The 17,825-nt window shown below is 28.1% G+C and overlaps 1 protein-coding gene across 1 annotated transcript in view; it reads left to right on the top strand.

Moving 5' to 3' along the window:
• Positions 1-2,105: 2,105 nt before the first annotated feature.
• The window catches only part of LOC124808994 (uncharacterized), a 45,210-nt gene continuing 29,490 nt past the window's right edge, over positions 2,106-17,825 (top strand). Inside the window, exons 1-2 of the mRNA XM_065792485.1 lie at positions 2,106-2,330; positions 7,003-7,059. Of these exons, the coding sequence (XP_065648557.1) occupies positions 2,136-2,330; positions 7,003-7,059 (252 nt within the window). The 5' untranslated portion in view covers positions 2,106-2,135. The remainder of the gene's footprint in view (positions 2,331-7,002; positions 7,060-17,825) is intronic.

Here is a 17,825-nt window from a genome sequence, read left to right as displayed (position 1 = left end):
TCTTTAACTATATGTTTATAGTTTTTAGAGAAATTGGTTACTAATAAGGTTTTTAAAAACACCAATGTGGTATTTTTTTAAATCATACCTTTTCAGTGTCTGACGAATTTCTGCATCTAAATAGTATTAAATACAGAAAGTATTACTAATAATTAATGATATGCAAACTATAATTTTTTTTTGTTAATAGGTTAGAAATATAAAATAGCAACCCAGATTTGTTAACTTTGCAAATGTATTTAAAAATTCTTAAAAAACAAAGAAACAATCAACTTTTTTCATAAATGCTTCGAAGATAAAGGTGAAAGAGTCAATTGAAACCATCAAAAAGTTTTAGTTTCCTGTCACAAGGAGGAGAAGTAAGCAAGTTTTTATTCTCAAATCTATGCAGCTGTAATTTGCTTTGTAAGCAAGAACATCACTTCCCTCAAATTACACCACTTAACATGTTTATTTCGCACTTCTGAAACACAAACCTAAAATCTCATTAACCTGACGCAAACTCTAGATTATAGATTATTTGAACCACAAAAAATTCATATAACAACATGTATCAACATGTTGCAAACTCTAGATTATACATTAAATAAACCAACAAAGCATTGAGCTTTCCGAAGACTTTGACTAATGTGAATCATATCATCATTTAGGATGCAAATAATTTCATCATTATTAATTTTAGCATTTGGATTGTTTTGCCTTAAAAGTAATATCGAAAAATTAAAGATTAAATTGTATTAGTTAAAGTTAGTTGAAAACAAAGAGGTTAGTTGAATAAGAGTGGTTTTCTATTACTAAGGAGCCATCATTTGGGCCGATGATTTTTACTTGTGAATTATCAGCAAGACAGATTGATTTTTTGATACTTATGTTAAAATTAATGTTGATGTAAGTGCCTGTGTCAATGAGGGCAAACACTGGTATTACATTAACTGGTGCATTAAAAAGACCTGCTTTAGAATTTAATGAGGTAAAAATTGTGGCTGTATGCGGAAAATTATCTTGATTAACTAAATCAGGTTGGGAAAAATTTTACTGTCAATTACAAGTTTTGCAGTTGTTGCTGGGAATTTTTTTTAGTAAGTCATTGGATGATTCTAATGGACATTGACAAACTATTGGAGATTCAATATAGCTAAATGTGCATTACTAAATAACATTTCATAATTTATTAAATTATTTCATTTGCAGTCAGGATTATTTGATTACGTGATCCTATTTGAGGGATTTTCTTAATAAGGTTTGTAGCTTTTCCATGAATGAATTTTACAGATTCTGATACAAGTTGTTTAGTAAATCTTAAAATGCGCTGCATCATCATAGATGTGGATTTTTTTGAAAATTTATTGCCCAGACTCTTAGCGCATTTTCAAAATTTATTGTACTATTATTGTAACTTGTTGCATATCCCAAAAGAATTGTCATAATGATTATGATTAACAGAATATTAGGACTATTCAAATATAAAATTTTTATAAATGGCTCATTCTTTAATTTTTTTTTTAAATTTACTTAACTCTATGGATCTTGTGCTTATTTATATTTACATGCTTGAAATAATACACCAATAATAATAAAAATAAAAAGAATTACTAATAATATATATATATATATATATATATATATATATATATATATATATATATAATATATATATATATATATATATATAGATATATAGATATATAGATATATAGATATATAGATATATATATGTGTGTGTGTGTGTGTGTGTGTGTGTGTGTGTGTGTGTGTGTGTGTGTGTGTGTGTGTGTGTGTGTGTGTGTGTGTGTGTGTAAAATCTAGTGTGCAAAAGTGCTGAGGTTTTATTCATGCTTATGTTTTATCAAATGTAAATTGCGTGAAAAAATTAAAAAAAAAAAAAAAGACAGAAAGAAATTTGAGCACACATAACTGAATTTTTTTCCGCGGTTTATTTTTGGTTTAAATGTGGTAAAAAAAACATTTTTTGGTAATTTTATCATGTTGTTTTTAATTTTTTTTAAGCTTTGTATATTTTTTATCTAAAATTATGCAAAGCTTAAAAAAATTTTTGTTTTTGATTTTTAAATTTTGATTTACTTTCTTGATTTACTTTTAGTTATTTTCTTACAGAATCTGTATTAGTTATTAAAATGATACTAATTAAAAAAGGTTTTGCTTTTAAAATAGCAGTTTGTGGATTTCTCTACATTATACTTGGTTTATTATCAAGTATTTGTGGCTGGATTTTATCCTCAAATCTACCTAATGGTTTTTCCTTTGAAGGCGATGATTTGAATATAAAAACTAGTTATGAGTTTCAAATATATTGGTGGGGTGGATGCTATGTAAGATTTTATTAGCTACTATAATCATTAGAGTTGCATCATATATTTTATTTAAATTAACATAATCTCTGCAAATAAATCTCAGTTGTATAAATGATTAACTTCCAACAAAGCTGCAAGCAGCCACTATTAAGCTGGGAGTTTGCAGAAAGAAAGAATAGATTTATATATAGAAAGGAAACATTTTATAGAAGACTTGAAAAGTAATAGGTTGAATGAGCAGCAACCATGATGGCATTTGTAGAAAATAGAAAAAGATGCGACTTTATGCAATGGGAAGAGGCTCAACCTCAGCATATAGAGCGGGTTCAACTATGTTTGCAATGTGTTTTTGGACCTTGTCTAGAAGAAAAAGAGCATCATTAGAAGAACTAGCACAAATGTGAGAACAGTATTTGATACGGGGTGAAATAGAATGCAATCAGGAGTAAGAAAATAGCAAGCACGATAATGAGAAGTAACCTTAGCGGATGCTTTTTTATTAATCGATTGTATATATGATTTCCATGAAAGGGCAGTATAAAACAATAATCCAAAAAGGCAGAATGATAAGGACTCTGTGAGAGGGTTGTCATTCATTAATATAGGAATGTTGACAGTATTGTGAAGTTGTTTTCAGTAAATAACTGGGCTTTATTGGAGTTAAAATTTACAAGCCACTGTGAGCCCAATCTATTACAGAAATGAGATCAAATTCAAGATTGGCTGCCCGGTCTAAGAGAAAAATAATTTTCATCAAGAAAAATAATTTTCATCAAGATAGGATTATAAAGTTGAGTCATCAGCAATTGAGCCACTTTAGATGTAAGGTTATTGTGAAAATCATTAATATAGATAAGAAACAAAACAGAACCAAGAATGGAATCTTGAGGTACCTCAGAAGTTACTGGAAATGAAGAAAATTTTTGGTCTTCAAGAATGACTTTTATAAACCGGTTAGAAAGAAACAATTTGATAATGTCCAAAACTTTCCCAGATACACCATATGAAGCAAGCTTATGGATAAGACCAGCATACCAAACTTTGCCAAAAGCTTTAGGTATGTCAAAAGCAATAACCCTTGCTTATCCGCTTCCATCTAATGCAAATAAAATCCTTTCAGTCACAGTAGTTAACAAGTCAGCTGTAGAGCGAGAGTATCGAGAACCGTATTAATTTTTTGACTGTTAGTTATTTGACTCGTGATGAAAGTGAGAAATTTGTGAATAAAAGACTCAAAAACCTTGTTAATAACAGAAGCAAAACTGATCAGACAATAATCGAAAGAATAAGAATATTCTCTGGAGTTTTAGAAAATTGGAGCAACAGATTCCATTTTCAAGTAGGCGGAAAACAAGAATTAGTCAAGTACTTATTAAATAGTTTAGAGAAATTTAAAGAGAGTTCTGGAGAACAATTTCGTAAGACTATGGCAGGAATGTTGTCAGGACCACAAGCCGTAGAAGAGTTTATTTGAGAAATGACTCTCTAGAGTATGACTTCTAAGATAAAATATGAGATTTAGATAACTGAGAAAAAAGGAGCTGAGCATCAGGTAGCACCTTTCTACATTTAGATAACTGAGAAAAAAGGAGCTTAGCATCAGGTAGCACCTTTCTACATTTAGATAACTGAGAAAAAAGGAGCTTAGCATCAGGTAGCACCTTTCTACATTTAGATAACTGAGAAAAAAGGAGCTTAGCATCAGATAGCACCTTTCTACATTTATATAACTGAGAAAAAAGGAGCTTAGCATCAGATAGCACCTTTCTACATTTAGATAACTGAGAAAAAAGGAGCTTAGCATCAGATAGCACCTTTCTATATTTAGATAACTGAGAAAAAAGGAGCTGAGCATCAGATAGCACCTTTCTACATTTAGATAACTGAGAAAAAAGGAGCTGAGCATCAGATAGCACCTTTCTACATTTAGATAACTGAGAAAAAAGGAGCTGAGCATCAGATAGCACCTTTCTACATTTCTTGCAATAGTAAATAGCTGCTTTTCTAAAGAGAGTTGTTCTTTTAAAGAAGATGAAAAACTGATTACAGTTAGGTTTAACACCTGCACAAGAAGGATTTAAACCATGGAGTAGAAAAAGGCTTGACTTGGAACCGACAAGAAGGAATAAAAGCTTTCATTCCTGTTTGAATCCACTTAGGAGGCGCATTTATTATCTGAAAGAGAAAAGACCCAAGGACGGTCACGAAAATCACGAGTTAGCTTTAGGGCAGTAGTAAGTTGTGCTATGATAGAGTCCAAAAATGAAGTACAAGATGAAAGATTTGAAAAGATTATTGCATGGTCAGAACCACCTAAAGGAGATAAATGAGAAACTGAACACAAGGTAGGATCAGAGACCAGACATAAACCAAGGTGTGAAGGTAAATGATTCGGGTTGTCAGGAAAACGAATCACATAGTTAACTATCTGAGTGAGAGATTGAAAAATTCAGAAGTTATTGGCTTTAGTGTCAGCAGAGTTGGTGGAGTTAGAGCCAAATCATTCAGTGTGATGAGAATATAAGTCACCAATAACAACAATATTGGAAGAGAGGTTAAGAGAGAGGGCATGGTCAATTTGATCAGAAATTACATCTGAAAGAATGCAGTCTTGGAAAGAAGGAAAACAATAAAATACAAAGAGAAAGGTGATAGAGTGAAGAGGTGCTAAGCGAAAGCACATAAAAGAATTGTCAAAGGATTCAAACCTTTTGTCACAGCTATTGGTGAATTGATGCGTATGTATACTCCAAGCTAAGCATGTGACTATCAGAGTCTTTACGAATTAAAGGATAGTACCCTTCAACACCGAAATCTAAAGAAAGTGTAGCAAAATTTAAATTAGTCCTATTGAGAGCAACCAAATCTGGTAAATTTTGCAAGAGGTAATATACAACTGATGGAACGTTGCCTCGCAGACCACGAATATTTGTAAAAGATTATAAAATCTATTTGTAAATTATATTAAAACAGTAAGGCGGAGAGGATGATTTTTTATATTTAGCATTATGTGTTACTTTTGGTATGATTTAAGTTTAAAGAGGACTTGACTCTTTAAACTTAAATCATGCCAAAAAACTTTGAGTTTTTAATTATATCAGTCTGTTAATTAACCCTCAGTTGTCACATAGGGATTCATATATGGCTTCGAAAAATTGCATCAAAAGCATTAACAAGGAAACTATCCATATGTAACATAGCACTGTTAATACTTTGATATTATGCAGCTGCTGATGAATTAGCCTCTCTGAGAGTTACCTCAGAGTTCGGCAAACCTTACTACTAGCCGGTCTTAGAACCATTTAACTGAGTTTTAGAGCAGTACCCGTATTAGGAAATAACAGTAAGAGTTGCATAGCTACTATTAAGGAGACGCAATAAAAAAACCTATGAGTAGAGTCAAGAAGATCCAACATCCTAGACAGGAAAACAATGTAACACAGGTTTACATATACGCCAGCCTAATAGACAAAGAAGGGTTTTGAGGCTGATTAACAGAATTCTTCCGCTTACCCCTAAAGTCCTTGCTTAGAAGGACTTCTACAAGACGGTAACTGTATGCAGTTAACATCTGCCCAAATGAGTATTTTTATTTTAAATGGTTAACTACTGTGCTCACACTACATAAAAGATATACACAGTGACAGATAAAAGATATACACTGTGACAGATAAAAATACATATTGTAACTTACCGATGAGTAAATATCGCTCTAGAGGTTTAAACTGAACAAAAACATACTATATGTATATAGCACGTTTGTATATAAAACATATATATATATATATATATATATATATATATATATATATATATATATATATATATATGTATATATATATATATATATATATATATATATATATATATATATATATATATATATATATATAAATATACATAAATAAATATCAAAATGAAAGCACAGTATATAAGCTTCTAAACTTATTGCATTAATATTTTTAACTTTTTAATAAAGTTAAAAACTCAAATAGGTTGAGTTAAAAGAATAATTGATGGTTAAGAAATTCGATTTCAAAAACGGTCTTGACTATTAGTTTAAGTTTATACAAAGATTTAGTATTTATTACGTTGAATGTAGAAAAATAAAGTCTTACCATTAATGAAGTTACTTTGAGAGAAACAGTAAAATTGTTTGTTGAGTTTGTCTTCAATTTACATAAGATATCATCCATGATAGTTAACTGGCTTCAATATAAAGCAGTGTATGATGATATACTTGACTATTCTAGCTGACTTTATTACAACTAGTGTTACTATATGTCAAATGTTTCTCTTGCTAAAAATTATTTCTGTAACTTGCAATACAGCTTCTGCAAATGAAAAATGATTCATATATAACTGATCCACCTATTTAAATAAGATAGTTTGTAACTGTCTTGTTTAAATGTAATTCATGCAAATCAAAATATGCCGATAAAAAAGATATATGTAGAAAAGTGATATATTAATACTATAGGAATAATTCTGATGCTGATATATTCTATGAAGACAGAGAATGTGGCTTGAACATTTAACCTAATCTTACATTTCCTCTCTATTAATATCTAGTTATATGATTTTTTTTAAATTTAGATTCTCATTTAAAAGTCTTTTCTAATATTTTATTATGATAAACGCCTATATAAGGTTGATTTTTTTGGTGCGTATTTTTTGAAATTATACTTAGATAATTGTTGCTGGTATTATTGGCATAGTGGTTGGATTTAGAAGAAACATTTACTTTGTAAGTTAATTTTTTTATTTGATTTTTCTATTCTTTGAACTTTGAGACAATTTTTTTTACTTCTTAAAACATCTTGACCATGATTTGTAAATATAAATATAATCATAAATCAAATTTTTATATTTTTGAATTAGGATTTTGTGTACTAATATTGAGTAATAAGAATTTTACCCTGACATTTTAGAATTATAAAGATTAGTGACATTTTAGAATTTTACCCTGACATTTGAATAGTATAAAAATTAGTGGCATTTTAGAATTTTAACCTGATATTTGAGAATTAAAAAGATTAATGACAATTTAGAACTTTTAACATTCGTGACATTTGAGAAAGTTATAATAAAGGTAGGCCAAGATTTATCAGATGTTTATTTTTAATGGTTTAATCAATATTAGATTTTTATAAATTTTCAAAAACTGTTAATTGAATTACATCCAACTAACAACAACAACATTGCTTATGATCTTTACAGTCAATTTGCTGAAGTTATTGTATGAATTTTCACCAACTTGTAGCTAATGTTGTAACCTTGTTGAAAAAGTTGTAGTTATTGTTCTTCATGACAAAATCATAAACACTTTTAAACTTTTTCTAAACATGGCGTTACATTTAATTACGGTTATCAGGTGTCCAGTTTTACGTAGAAAAGCATATTTTACTAAACCTAGTGAGTTTAGTTATTCACTAGTACCAGGCTCTCAAAACATCATTTTAGTTAACAAGTGCATTTAATTTGATTTGTTTTCAGGCTATATATATATATATATATATATATATATATATATATATATATATATATATATATATATATATATATATATATTTTTTTTTTTTTTTTTTCTCATTTTTGAAATTTACTTTTTTAATAAATTTATTTATCGATAAAATAATTTTTAAATAATTTTCTAAAAATCATTTGTTTACTAAATAATATTTTAATAATGATTTTTAAAAATTTGCCTTCTGTAAAAATGTCTGAAATTCTAGATATTAATGGTTAACCATTCTCTTTAATGGAAGAAAAGATAAGAATGACAACTCTAATGATAAGGCTTGACAACTGATTTAACTTGTTTTTGTTAAGTTTTAACGAAACTGAAAGCTGTTTTTTTTTCTTCTTAGAAAACGCAAACCAATTGTTATTTATACATTATTAAGTAAATAAATAGTTCAAGTTTTCTACTGGTATTAACAGTGGCGTAGCTAGAAAATTTGGGCCCATAGGTAACAACCCGTGGTGGGCCCCAAGTCCCCACCCACATGACCTTACTCGACATGATGTAATTTATAAAAGTAAAATTGTGTTTGTAACTTTGTGTTCGTAGTTTTAAATTTTTTTCTTGTTGAAAATCAATAAAATATATGAACAAATTAACAAGTTAAAATAAAAAATAAATGACTTAATACGCAGAAAAGTTTGTGAGTTAGTCGTTCATAAAAATACAATATTATAACTTAAAAGTAACAAGTTTAGAATATTGTTAATTAGAAGTTTTTTCTCGCTATTGTGTTTGCAAAATCATTGACATGATTGGTATAATCTTTATGTTCAACAGCTAGTATAGCAAGATTCCATGGCCTGCTTTGGCCAATAAAATTTGTTTTGTAATCCTTAATAATTTTTAATTTGCGAAATGACCGTTCAACAGTGGTTACTGTAACTGGTGTAAAGAACAACATGAAAACAGTAAAGATTTTAGAAAATTCACTTTCTAAGCAGTTGTACTTTGTGAGAAGCAGTTCTGAAAAAGTTTTTATAGACATTTTTTTCGTTTAATTCTTTTTTTATTAATGAAATTGCGTGTTGAACTGAATTTGAAACTCAGAGGATACCAGATTTATCACAGATTTCTTGTTTGACAATCTAACAAGTGTCCTGGAATGCACAAATATCGTGAAATATATATAATTTTAAAAAGCACGTTGATAATGCATTTAGTTTTATTTATTTCAATATTTTTTACCAATTATTAATAAATTACATACTGACAGAATCTTTTAACTTAAATTTTAAAATACTTATAATTATTATAATAATCAACTCAGAAAAAGTCTCTCTAACTTATTAAGTATTTATTCAACTTTTTTTTAATATGTTTGTTTGTTGTTTCAATTCGTTTGTTGATTAACATTTTTAATAATGTTGTTTAATTATTTTAATTTGAGATTGCTAAATATCTCACAATCGTGCTCCCCATTGTGTATCCATTTTTAAATACAAATCTCAAATTAAAATAATTAAACAACAAAAACAAATTAGTTGTTGTAGTTTTGACTTTTGTTTTACTTTAAATATTATAAATTGTAGTAAACTTGCATTATACTTATAATAGTAGTATTTTTACATTATACTTTTGTAAACAGATCACATTCAAAGTTTTCAATTGAGAATAGTATATTCATTTATGAATAATATTAAAATAAAAAATAGGTTATTTAGTTGTCACACACAAAAAAAAAAAGGATTGAAAAGTTTAAAGAAAAGATGATCTTATTTCATTACATTTGAACTAAACTAATAATAAATAAAAAACGATATTAAAGTAATAAAATGTACACTAAAAAAAATTAATGTTTAGTAATTATTGAAAAATATTAAAATTTTTTATTTTAGCTTAAGTATGAAAAAAATAAGAAGTATAACAAATGTTTCAAAAAGAATTTCACCAAAATGCAGCATATGCGATTATGCCTTATATATGCATTACATATATGCCATTCACTTCCGTTCTCGTATTTTCTTTTATCATCTGTTCCTGCTCTTTTCCTTTCTCCATTTCTTTTTCAGCTCTTTTCATAATTTCCTCATCTTGTAAAAAGGTTGCAACAGGTACTCTAATTTCTCTTTCTTTATCAATTTGTTTGACCAATGTACAGAGTGCCACAGTTAATAAACCGATTGATTGATTAGTCCGACCTTTTGATGCTTTCCTTAGGTTTGAGCTATATCTTCTTCTTTTACTTTTAGGTAAGATGGGGATTCTTTTTTAGGTAAGATTGTTACAATATGCCATTCCGTTTTAAAGTGTGCAGGTAGGTAGAAGTACATCAAATTCGGCAAACCATTCTCGAGCAAAACATATTAAAAAATTATTAAAAAGTAATGAAAAAAGTCTTTTTCCACTAAGCTTAACCAGCCAACAGAATGAATAAAGCAAAGATAAGTATGTAAAATTCATACAAAGAAAGTCAACTATTGGCCAAATCTGCAGCATACGATGAGTTTTCTATTCATGCTATGAGATATTCAAGTGCTATTGCAGAGTTACAAAATGTGACTATGAAATAAATAAAAGTTGAAAAAAAAAATTATAAGCTTTGCTAAAGACAAAATATTGGAATTAAAGTTTACAATAATATCTCAATCAGGAGCACATATCTCAACAACAATAGATGAATGTACAAGCTCTAATTCAAAAAGTTACTTAAATGTAACATCGCATTCTCAGAAAGATTTTTATAAATTAGAACATATTAGCATTGAAGGATTATGGATTTATACAAAGTTCAGTCATTAGCTGAACAAAAACAGGCAGAGTATGGTGTTAAGTTTAGCTATATATTTGCATCGACAAAAGATGGAACTAACATTACAAAAAAAAATTAAATGGAATGGAAAACCAATTTTGCATTTTCATGCTATTCATTTGACCATTCTGTAGTCAATAATCCATTTGGTAAAGCATCAGAATCTGATACAGATACTGACATTTTTGTTTACTCAAACAAGAGGAAACTGTACAAGTCTTTTAAATAAGCTTCATAACTCTTTAAAGAATTTAAGAACAGGGGTGTAAAGAATTAAATAGGTTGTATAAATTCTTGCAAAGTGGAACTTTTCCGAAAACAGAGTTGCGGCAGTGGAACTTTTATACTTGTCTAAAGCTACCTTTGTAAGCTGCCAGCTAACATCATTGTCCTTGGCATCAGGAGTTAGGTTTAATTGACAACTGTCTAAAACTTATTAAATGCTCTAGCATCAATCCAATCTGCATCATCAGAAAGTGAAAGAGTTTTTTCAATTGAGTGCAATTTAAGCTGTGATTTTATTGTTAAAATAAAATTAAAAATTTAAATTTTGTTCTCTTAGACTTTTTTTGTTTTTTTTTAGTTTGCAGATCTAATTTCAGTATATAAATTCAATAGACTAGATTGGGTATATACAGCAAGAATAAGTATTTTCTTTTAAAATTAAAAAAAAAAAACCGAGAGTAAAATCGGTTACCCAGTTTTACGATTTAAACAAACAAAATAAATAAAATAAATACAAATCAAAACCGTTTTTTTGAAATTTTCCGGTTTTTGTCAAGCGCTAGAATATGAGTTGCTTTTTTCCATGCTTTATATAAGGTTACTTTCTATATATATATATGTTTGTGTGCCACAAAATTTGAAATCAATTTTTGAAAGCTTTTTTCTCAACCAATTTTGCTCAAATTTTGCACACTTAATCATTTTCGATGACAATACAAGGAAATGGAAATATTTGACCAAAAAAAGTTAATTAAGTTAACAAAAATTAAATTTGTATTTCCCCATACATTTTATTTATTTGATATGAATTGCGTATTACGTCACAAAAATCATTGATTTGCAAATTATTTGCAGTTTCGAAGGCATCAAAGCGCAGCGATTCAAAACCTATTGTTTTAAGTTATTAAGTAATAAGTCTTAAGTTATTAAGTTAAAAACCTATTGTTGTAAGTTATTAAGTTAATAAGTCTTAAGTTATTAAGTTAAAAAAGAAAAATTTAGTAAAAACAGTAATTTTTAAATTTAAAAAAAAAAAAACAGTAATTTTTCCTTCTACAAAAGATAACAAAAAAAGAATTTCTAGCCCCAATAGAATTCTGCTTGCATAAAGCATGGATTTGAAAATAGAATTTTTTTTTGATTTACAAGTTATTACCAATATTTTGAAAGGGATTTGATTTAAACAAGCAAAAGGAATTTAATAGGGATTTGATTTAAACAAGCAAAAGGAATTTAATAGGGATTTGATTTAAACAAAGTTCATTTTTTAATTTTTTTGCTTTTTTCAAAATAAATTTACCAACAAGTCTGCAAGTAAGCATTATTTAAGTTTGAAGTTACTAGGAAATAAAAATGACGAATAAAAAAAAAGGAACCAATTTGACAAAACCAATGTCATACCCATCAGTAGTTTGGGCAATAAATTTTATGCAAATCAATATTAGCAATAGTCAATGTGATTAATTACTAATTGTTACTAACAATATATTGCTGCTAGTAAGTGAGCTGGGCTAAAAACAGAGCTTTTCGTAAACCCGGCCCCGGCTAAAAAACACTTTTTGCCGGGGTTACTAGCCGAGGCTGGATTTTTTTTCTTTTTTTTCTTTTTCAGTTTTTTTGTTTATTTTTTTCAAGTTAATATATGTTATGAAAGTTTAAGGAAATATAAAAAAAAGTGACAAAAAGAATATATACAAATATAATATAATTTATAAATATTTACATTGACAAATATGAAGTAAGACACTTTTTAATAATTTAAGTTTCTACCTCTGATTCTGATGATTCAGTGTCCGAGATATCGTAGTTTTATGATTTGGGTGGTATGAAGTTTTCAGGAACTCCACATAAAGAAGTTGAATAGGAAAGAGCCCTTAAATCATATTTTAAAAAAAGAAGTGTTTCAACATTCTTTGTTGAAAGTCTGATCCGATCTTTTTGTATTAACTTTGAAACCTTGAACTCCCTCTCACTTGTTGTTGAGCTGGAGGGTGAACATAAATACACTTTTGCCAAATTTGCTAGCGTTGGCAACTCGCTTTTTATGAGACTCCAATATAATAATGGATCTTCCAATATATCTGTTCGCTTCATTTTTGAGTTGCGGTTGCGGTTGCGGTTGCGTTTAGATAAAGTCTATCACTTTCTTCATTATCTGACTCATCGTCTACTAAAAATGTTTCCCACATTGATTTAACTGATGACAATTTGCAAACCCTAAAATATTTAAATTTTAAATTATATTAAAAAAATCCATAAAAACTATTTGAAATGTATTCAGTTTTAGGTGTACTATGTACTCCTTTATCTTTTTTATAAAAGATGTTTACAAATTTATTTTTAAACTTAAATTAAACTATTTATGATAAACAGTTTATGATGTTTATAATTAATCAATACGGTTTAATAGACTATATATATTGACTTATAAATTTACCTGTTCGGTAGTTGATTCTAGATTTATAGTACTAGTTGTCAATTCTGCTTGAATATCAGTTTTACTTAGTTAACTAATCATAAGGTACAACAACTTTTCATGTGCTTTTTCAGAATAAAATTTGTATTGAAAACCTGCAGTTTTGTATCTTGGATTAAGCAATGTAGCTACTGTCAATAGTTTATTTTCTTCGATATTTGGATAACTGAACAACTGTCTTGAGGGAAAAGACAATTTGAACAATGTTCTTTTCCCTCAAGATAAATTAACAAAAAATCATTACTCAATTAAGTATCCAATTCAAAGTAATGTTATAAAAAAATCCTAAGATTTAAATATTTTTTTAGGTTCAAAGTTACTTTAAATCTTACAATAATTACTAATTTATTTATAGAAAATAAGTACTATACTTATTGTGCTGTTTGTTCAAGTAAAGCTTCTTTCATGGTTCCAATTCCTTCTTGAGTTATAATATTAAGCTCCATCTTGAGTTTTTTGGTCAAAAGGATGATATCTGAAATTAGGGCAGTTTCACTTTCTGATACTTTGGTTGCATTATCTATTGGACCAAGTATTGATAAAACTTTTGGAATAAGATCCAATCATTTGGAGTCAACTAAATAAATGAGATTAAAATTAATGTAAATATAAACTATAAAACGCTGGTTTTTTAATCGCTATCATTTACCTTTGATTCCGAGAAAATTTCTTATGTCATCTCCAGCAAGTTTTATAGCTTGTTTTTGTTGCATTACACGACCCAACATTAAAAATGTACTTCCCCATCTTGTTTCAAAATGAAGTATTATAACATTAGGTACGACTGATGCTTGGCTCTGGTACTTAATGAATATTACTTTTCCTTTGGTTTTCGCAACTTTTTCACCAGCTTTCTTAACCTTAAGTTAGACTTAAGTTAGAAAATTATCAATAACTTTTGATTTGCAATTGATTAAAAAAGTTAAGAAGTTGAATTGAATAGTTTTGAAATGAAATTTATAGAGAATAAATATAGCTTAAAAAACAAATTTTTTATAAAATTAGATTAAATAAAAACAGTATACTGATTTTTTTAAAAATATTACCACTTTACACATATTAAAAGTTAAACAAAATTACCTTGTCAGTATTATTTTGACGCCACTCTGCTCATATATTGAGTTTCGTACCACTAAGTGTAGCATATGACAAAAGCAGCCTATGCTTTCAAAACCAGAAAGTTTGTCGCTAAAATTATATTACTTGCATTGTCTTTAATAACAATATGAATATTATTTAGTCCCCAAATTTTACAGATGTTTTTAAAAGCTTCTGAATTATTCCAACCAGTATGAAATATTTTAAATGGAATACATCTGAGAACTGCAATTTTTATTTTAAAGTCCTCTGTAATCTAATGAGAAGTAAAAAAAATAAAAGTGTTAATACTTGGTGAAGTCCAAATATTAGTAGTAATAACATATGCTGTGGCATTCAGTAATGATTTTACTGCAAATGGAACTCTTTTATTGATGTTTGGAATCAGCTTTGTTCGAATATTTTTTTCTGATGGTACTTTAAATTTTTTTGAAAGATGGTTTATAAATTTTAAGAACTGGTCATTTGAAACTGTTTTATATGGTCTTAAGGCATCACAAAGCCAATATATCAACAAGTCTCCTTTAACTTGGTCGGAATTATCATAACTCCATTTTGAATGCCCTTCTAAGGAGTCTTTAAATGTTTACTGTTTGGTGTCAACCTTTTTATTTAAAAAATAAATCTTTCCTTTTTCTTCTTCGTGTTGCTTTTTCTTTTTTTCAGATTCCTAAGTTTTTGATTCACTTGCAGAAGAGTGCTCATCTTAACGTTTTAACTGCAAACGAGTCTATAATGACTTTGTTGAAAAATTTTAAGAAGGAGCACCAGTTGCTCCTCCATTAATTTCAACAATGCATATCTTACATTCAACAACTTTTGGACGCCCATGGGCAACATTGAAATAATTCTAGACTGCTGAAACTTCTCTTTTGGCTATTATCTACAATAAATTGAGTTTAAATATATGATATTCATAACAAATAAGTTTTATCGTAACTTAATATAAAAGCAAGATATTTTGCTTATGAAAAATGAAAAATAATGAATAAAAAAAAAAAAAAAAATGACAAAGATATGTGACAAAGACATTGCTATAGATTTCATAGCTAATTGATTATTTTCCTTTTTTAATAACTTTAATAAATTTTTTAATATATATATTATTTTAATAACTGTTTTTAATAAATATTAATTTTATTATTACTTTAGCTAATAACTTTAATTTACTATATGTTGCTATGACAATAGTATTAAACTATCTGCACAGACATATGACTTATTTTTAATGAATGCTCTTTATACCAGTTAAAAATAAGGAAGTTAGACAAATTGACTTCCTGTTGAACAAAAGTTCAACTTCTTTTATTTATTTATGTTCAACTTATTTATTTATGCTTAAATAAATATTATTACTTTTATTATTATTTTTTTTTTGACATTTTACATAATTTTAAAATTTTTAAAGTAGTTTTACTAAAAATAAATTCAATTAAGTTCTAGTATTTGTCTATCAATTTCTTGCAATTTATATTTAAATATTTTGAAAATAAAATAATTTTTTAATAAATATTTGAAATGAAAAGTTTAACTATGTTATTCTAATGATTCAAATTACAATTACAAGTTACAAAAGTTAATTACATTTTATTAAAAAATAAATTGTTGAAAGTCAGGGAGATATCAGGGAAAATGAAACACAAATACCTGTACTACCCTGTACATACAAGGCATAAGCGTGTCCAGACCTTATTCGCAGGTCGTGCACAACAGTGGCATATTGAGGGGAGTAGGTTCCGACACCCCCATCACCCCATTTAAAAAAATTGGGTTTCGGTTTAGTGATATGACCCCCAAATTTATAATGGGGCACTAACAGCACTACTACTAACACTATTAAGTAGCTTATTATTATATATAGATATTAAAAGTCCACATGAAAATGAAAATCAAAAAATTTAATATGAAATCAGAATCTAAGAAAAAAAGTTTATTGTATGTATCGCAATTTATAATGTTAGATCAAATTTTGCAGTTCATGCCTGTGCATGACAGGCAAGACCCTTAGACACGCCTATGATACAAGGCTACCTCTTATTATTATTGGTTTATTTTCCTTTTTAAAATTCAAAATTTTAATATTAAAATTTAAGCTTTTGAAAAAAGGAGTTTGATCAAACATTTTTTGTAGAGTTTTTAAACAATGGGTTCACAAAAGATATAGCAGAACACAAGGTACTCTGAATATTGTTGGTTTTGAGTAAAGAAAATGCGCTTAAGGTATCAAGCCCAAATGAAGATTGAAATAAATGGCACTGGAAAGTCCGAGTGCTTTGGTAAGTTTTGTTATCTTGGAGATCTTATTAGATCAGCTAGTGGAGCAGAAGATTCATAATGAGCAAAAGATGTCAGAAATTGTCCTAGACATGTTTTACTTTTTCTATATTCTCCATTTCTAACAGCAAAAGTGCCATAATGAAAGGAAATTTATACACTACATGCATCCATAGTGTTATATTGTATGAGATTGAAATTGGGAATTAAAGTTTATGATGTTTATTATCCGGAAAGAACAGAGATCAGATGGATGGTGTTTTTAAAAGATATGAAAAGAAGCAATGATATTAGAGAGTTTGAGAGTAGTAATTATATCTGATGGTGTGTATCAGATAAGATTTTAATGATGATAATGATGATGATGATGATGATGATGATGATGATGATGATGTTGATGATGATGATGATGATGATGATGATGATGATGATGATGATGATGATGATGATGTTGATGATGATGATGATGATGATGATGATGATGATGATGATGATGATGATGATGATGATGATGATGATGATGATGATGATGATGATGATGATGATGACGATGATGATGATGGTGATGATGATGATGATGATGATATAAATATTTATGTAAAATATATCATGAATTTTAAATAACAATAATATATTTATAGTGACTTTCAATTTTTATGCAGCCCCATCCATAGACCCGGCCCCGACTATGTCTTATCAAACCCGGTCCTGGTCAAATATCAATTCGGGTCACATACTAATTGCTGCTAATGATGTTGTTGTTGAAACAATAGTTAAGTGCTTTATAATTGAAGAATATGGATTGGCATGAGAAGAAAGTTCTAAGTTGAAAATTTGGTAGGCATATCTTTGCAATATCTAACCTTGTTGTTTTATAACCTTTCTAATTTAGTCATTTCACTAAATAATGTAACAATGCCTCATTGTATTAGTTTTTCTTTTTTTGTTTGTTTGAAAAACAATTTTTAATGAAAGACTATATTAAGGGTCAGCTTTACCTATAGGCCGGCTTAGTGCCTCATGATTTTGAGGGCCCCAAAATGGATTTGAAAAATGTATTAGTTTGCGAAGGTTTTTAGATAATTATTATTAAAAAAAATATCAGTTTTATGATTGATTAGCACAAAGCAATTCCTTTTGAAAATGTTTAGTAAAGTTCTATTT

The sequence above is a fragment of the Hydra vulgaris genome, chromosome 03 (assembly GCF_038396675.1).
Source record: "Hydra vulgaris chromosome 03, alternate assembly HydraT2T_AEP".
NCBI classification, from domain to species: Eukaryota; Metazoa; Cnidaria; class Hydrozoa; order Anthoathecata; family Hydridae; genus Hydra; species Hydra vulgaris.
This window is presented reverse-complemented; position numbering and strand designations above follow the sequence as displayed.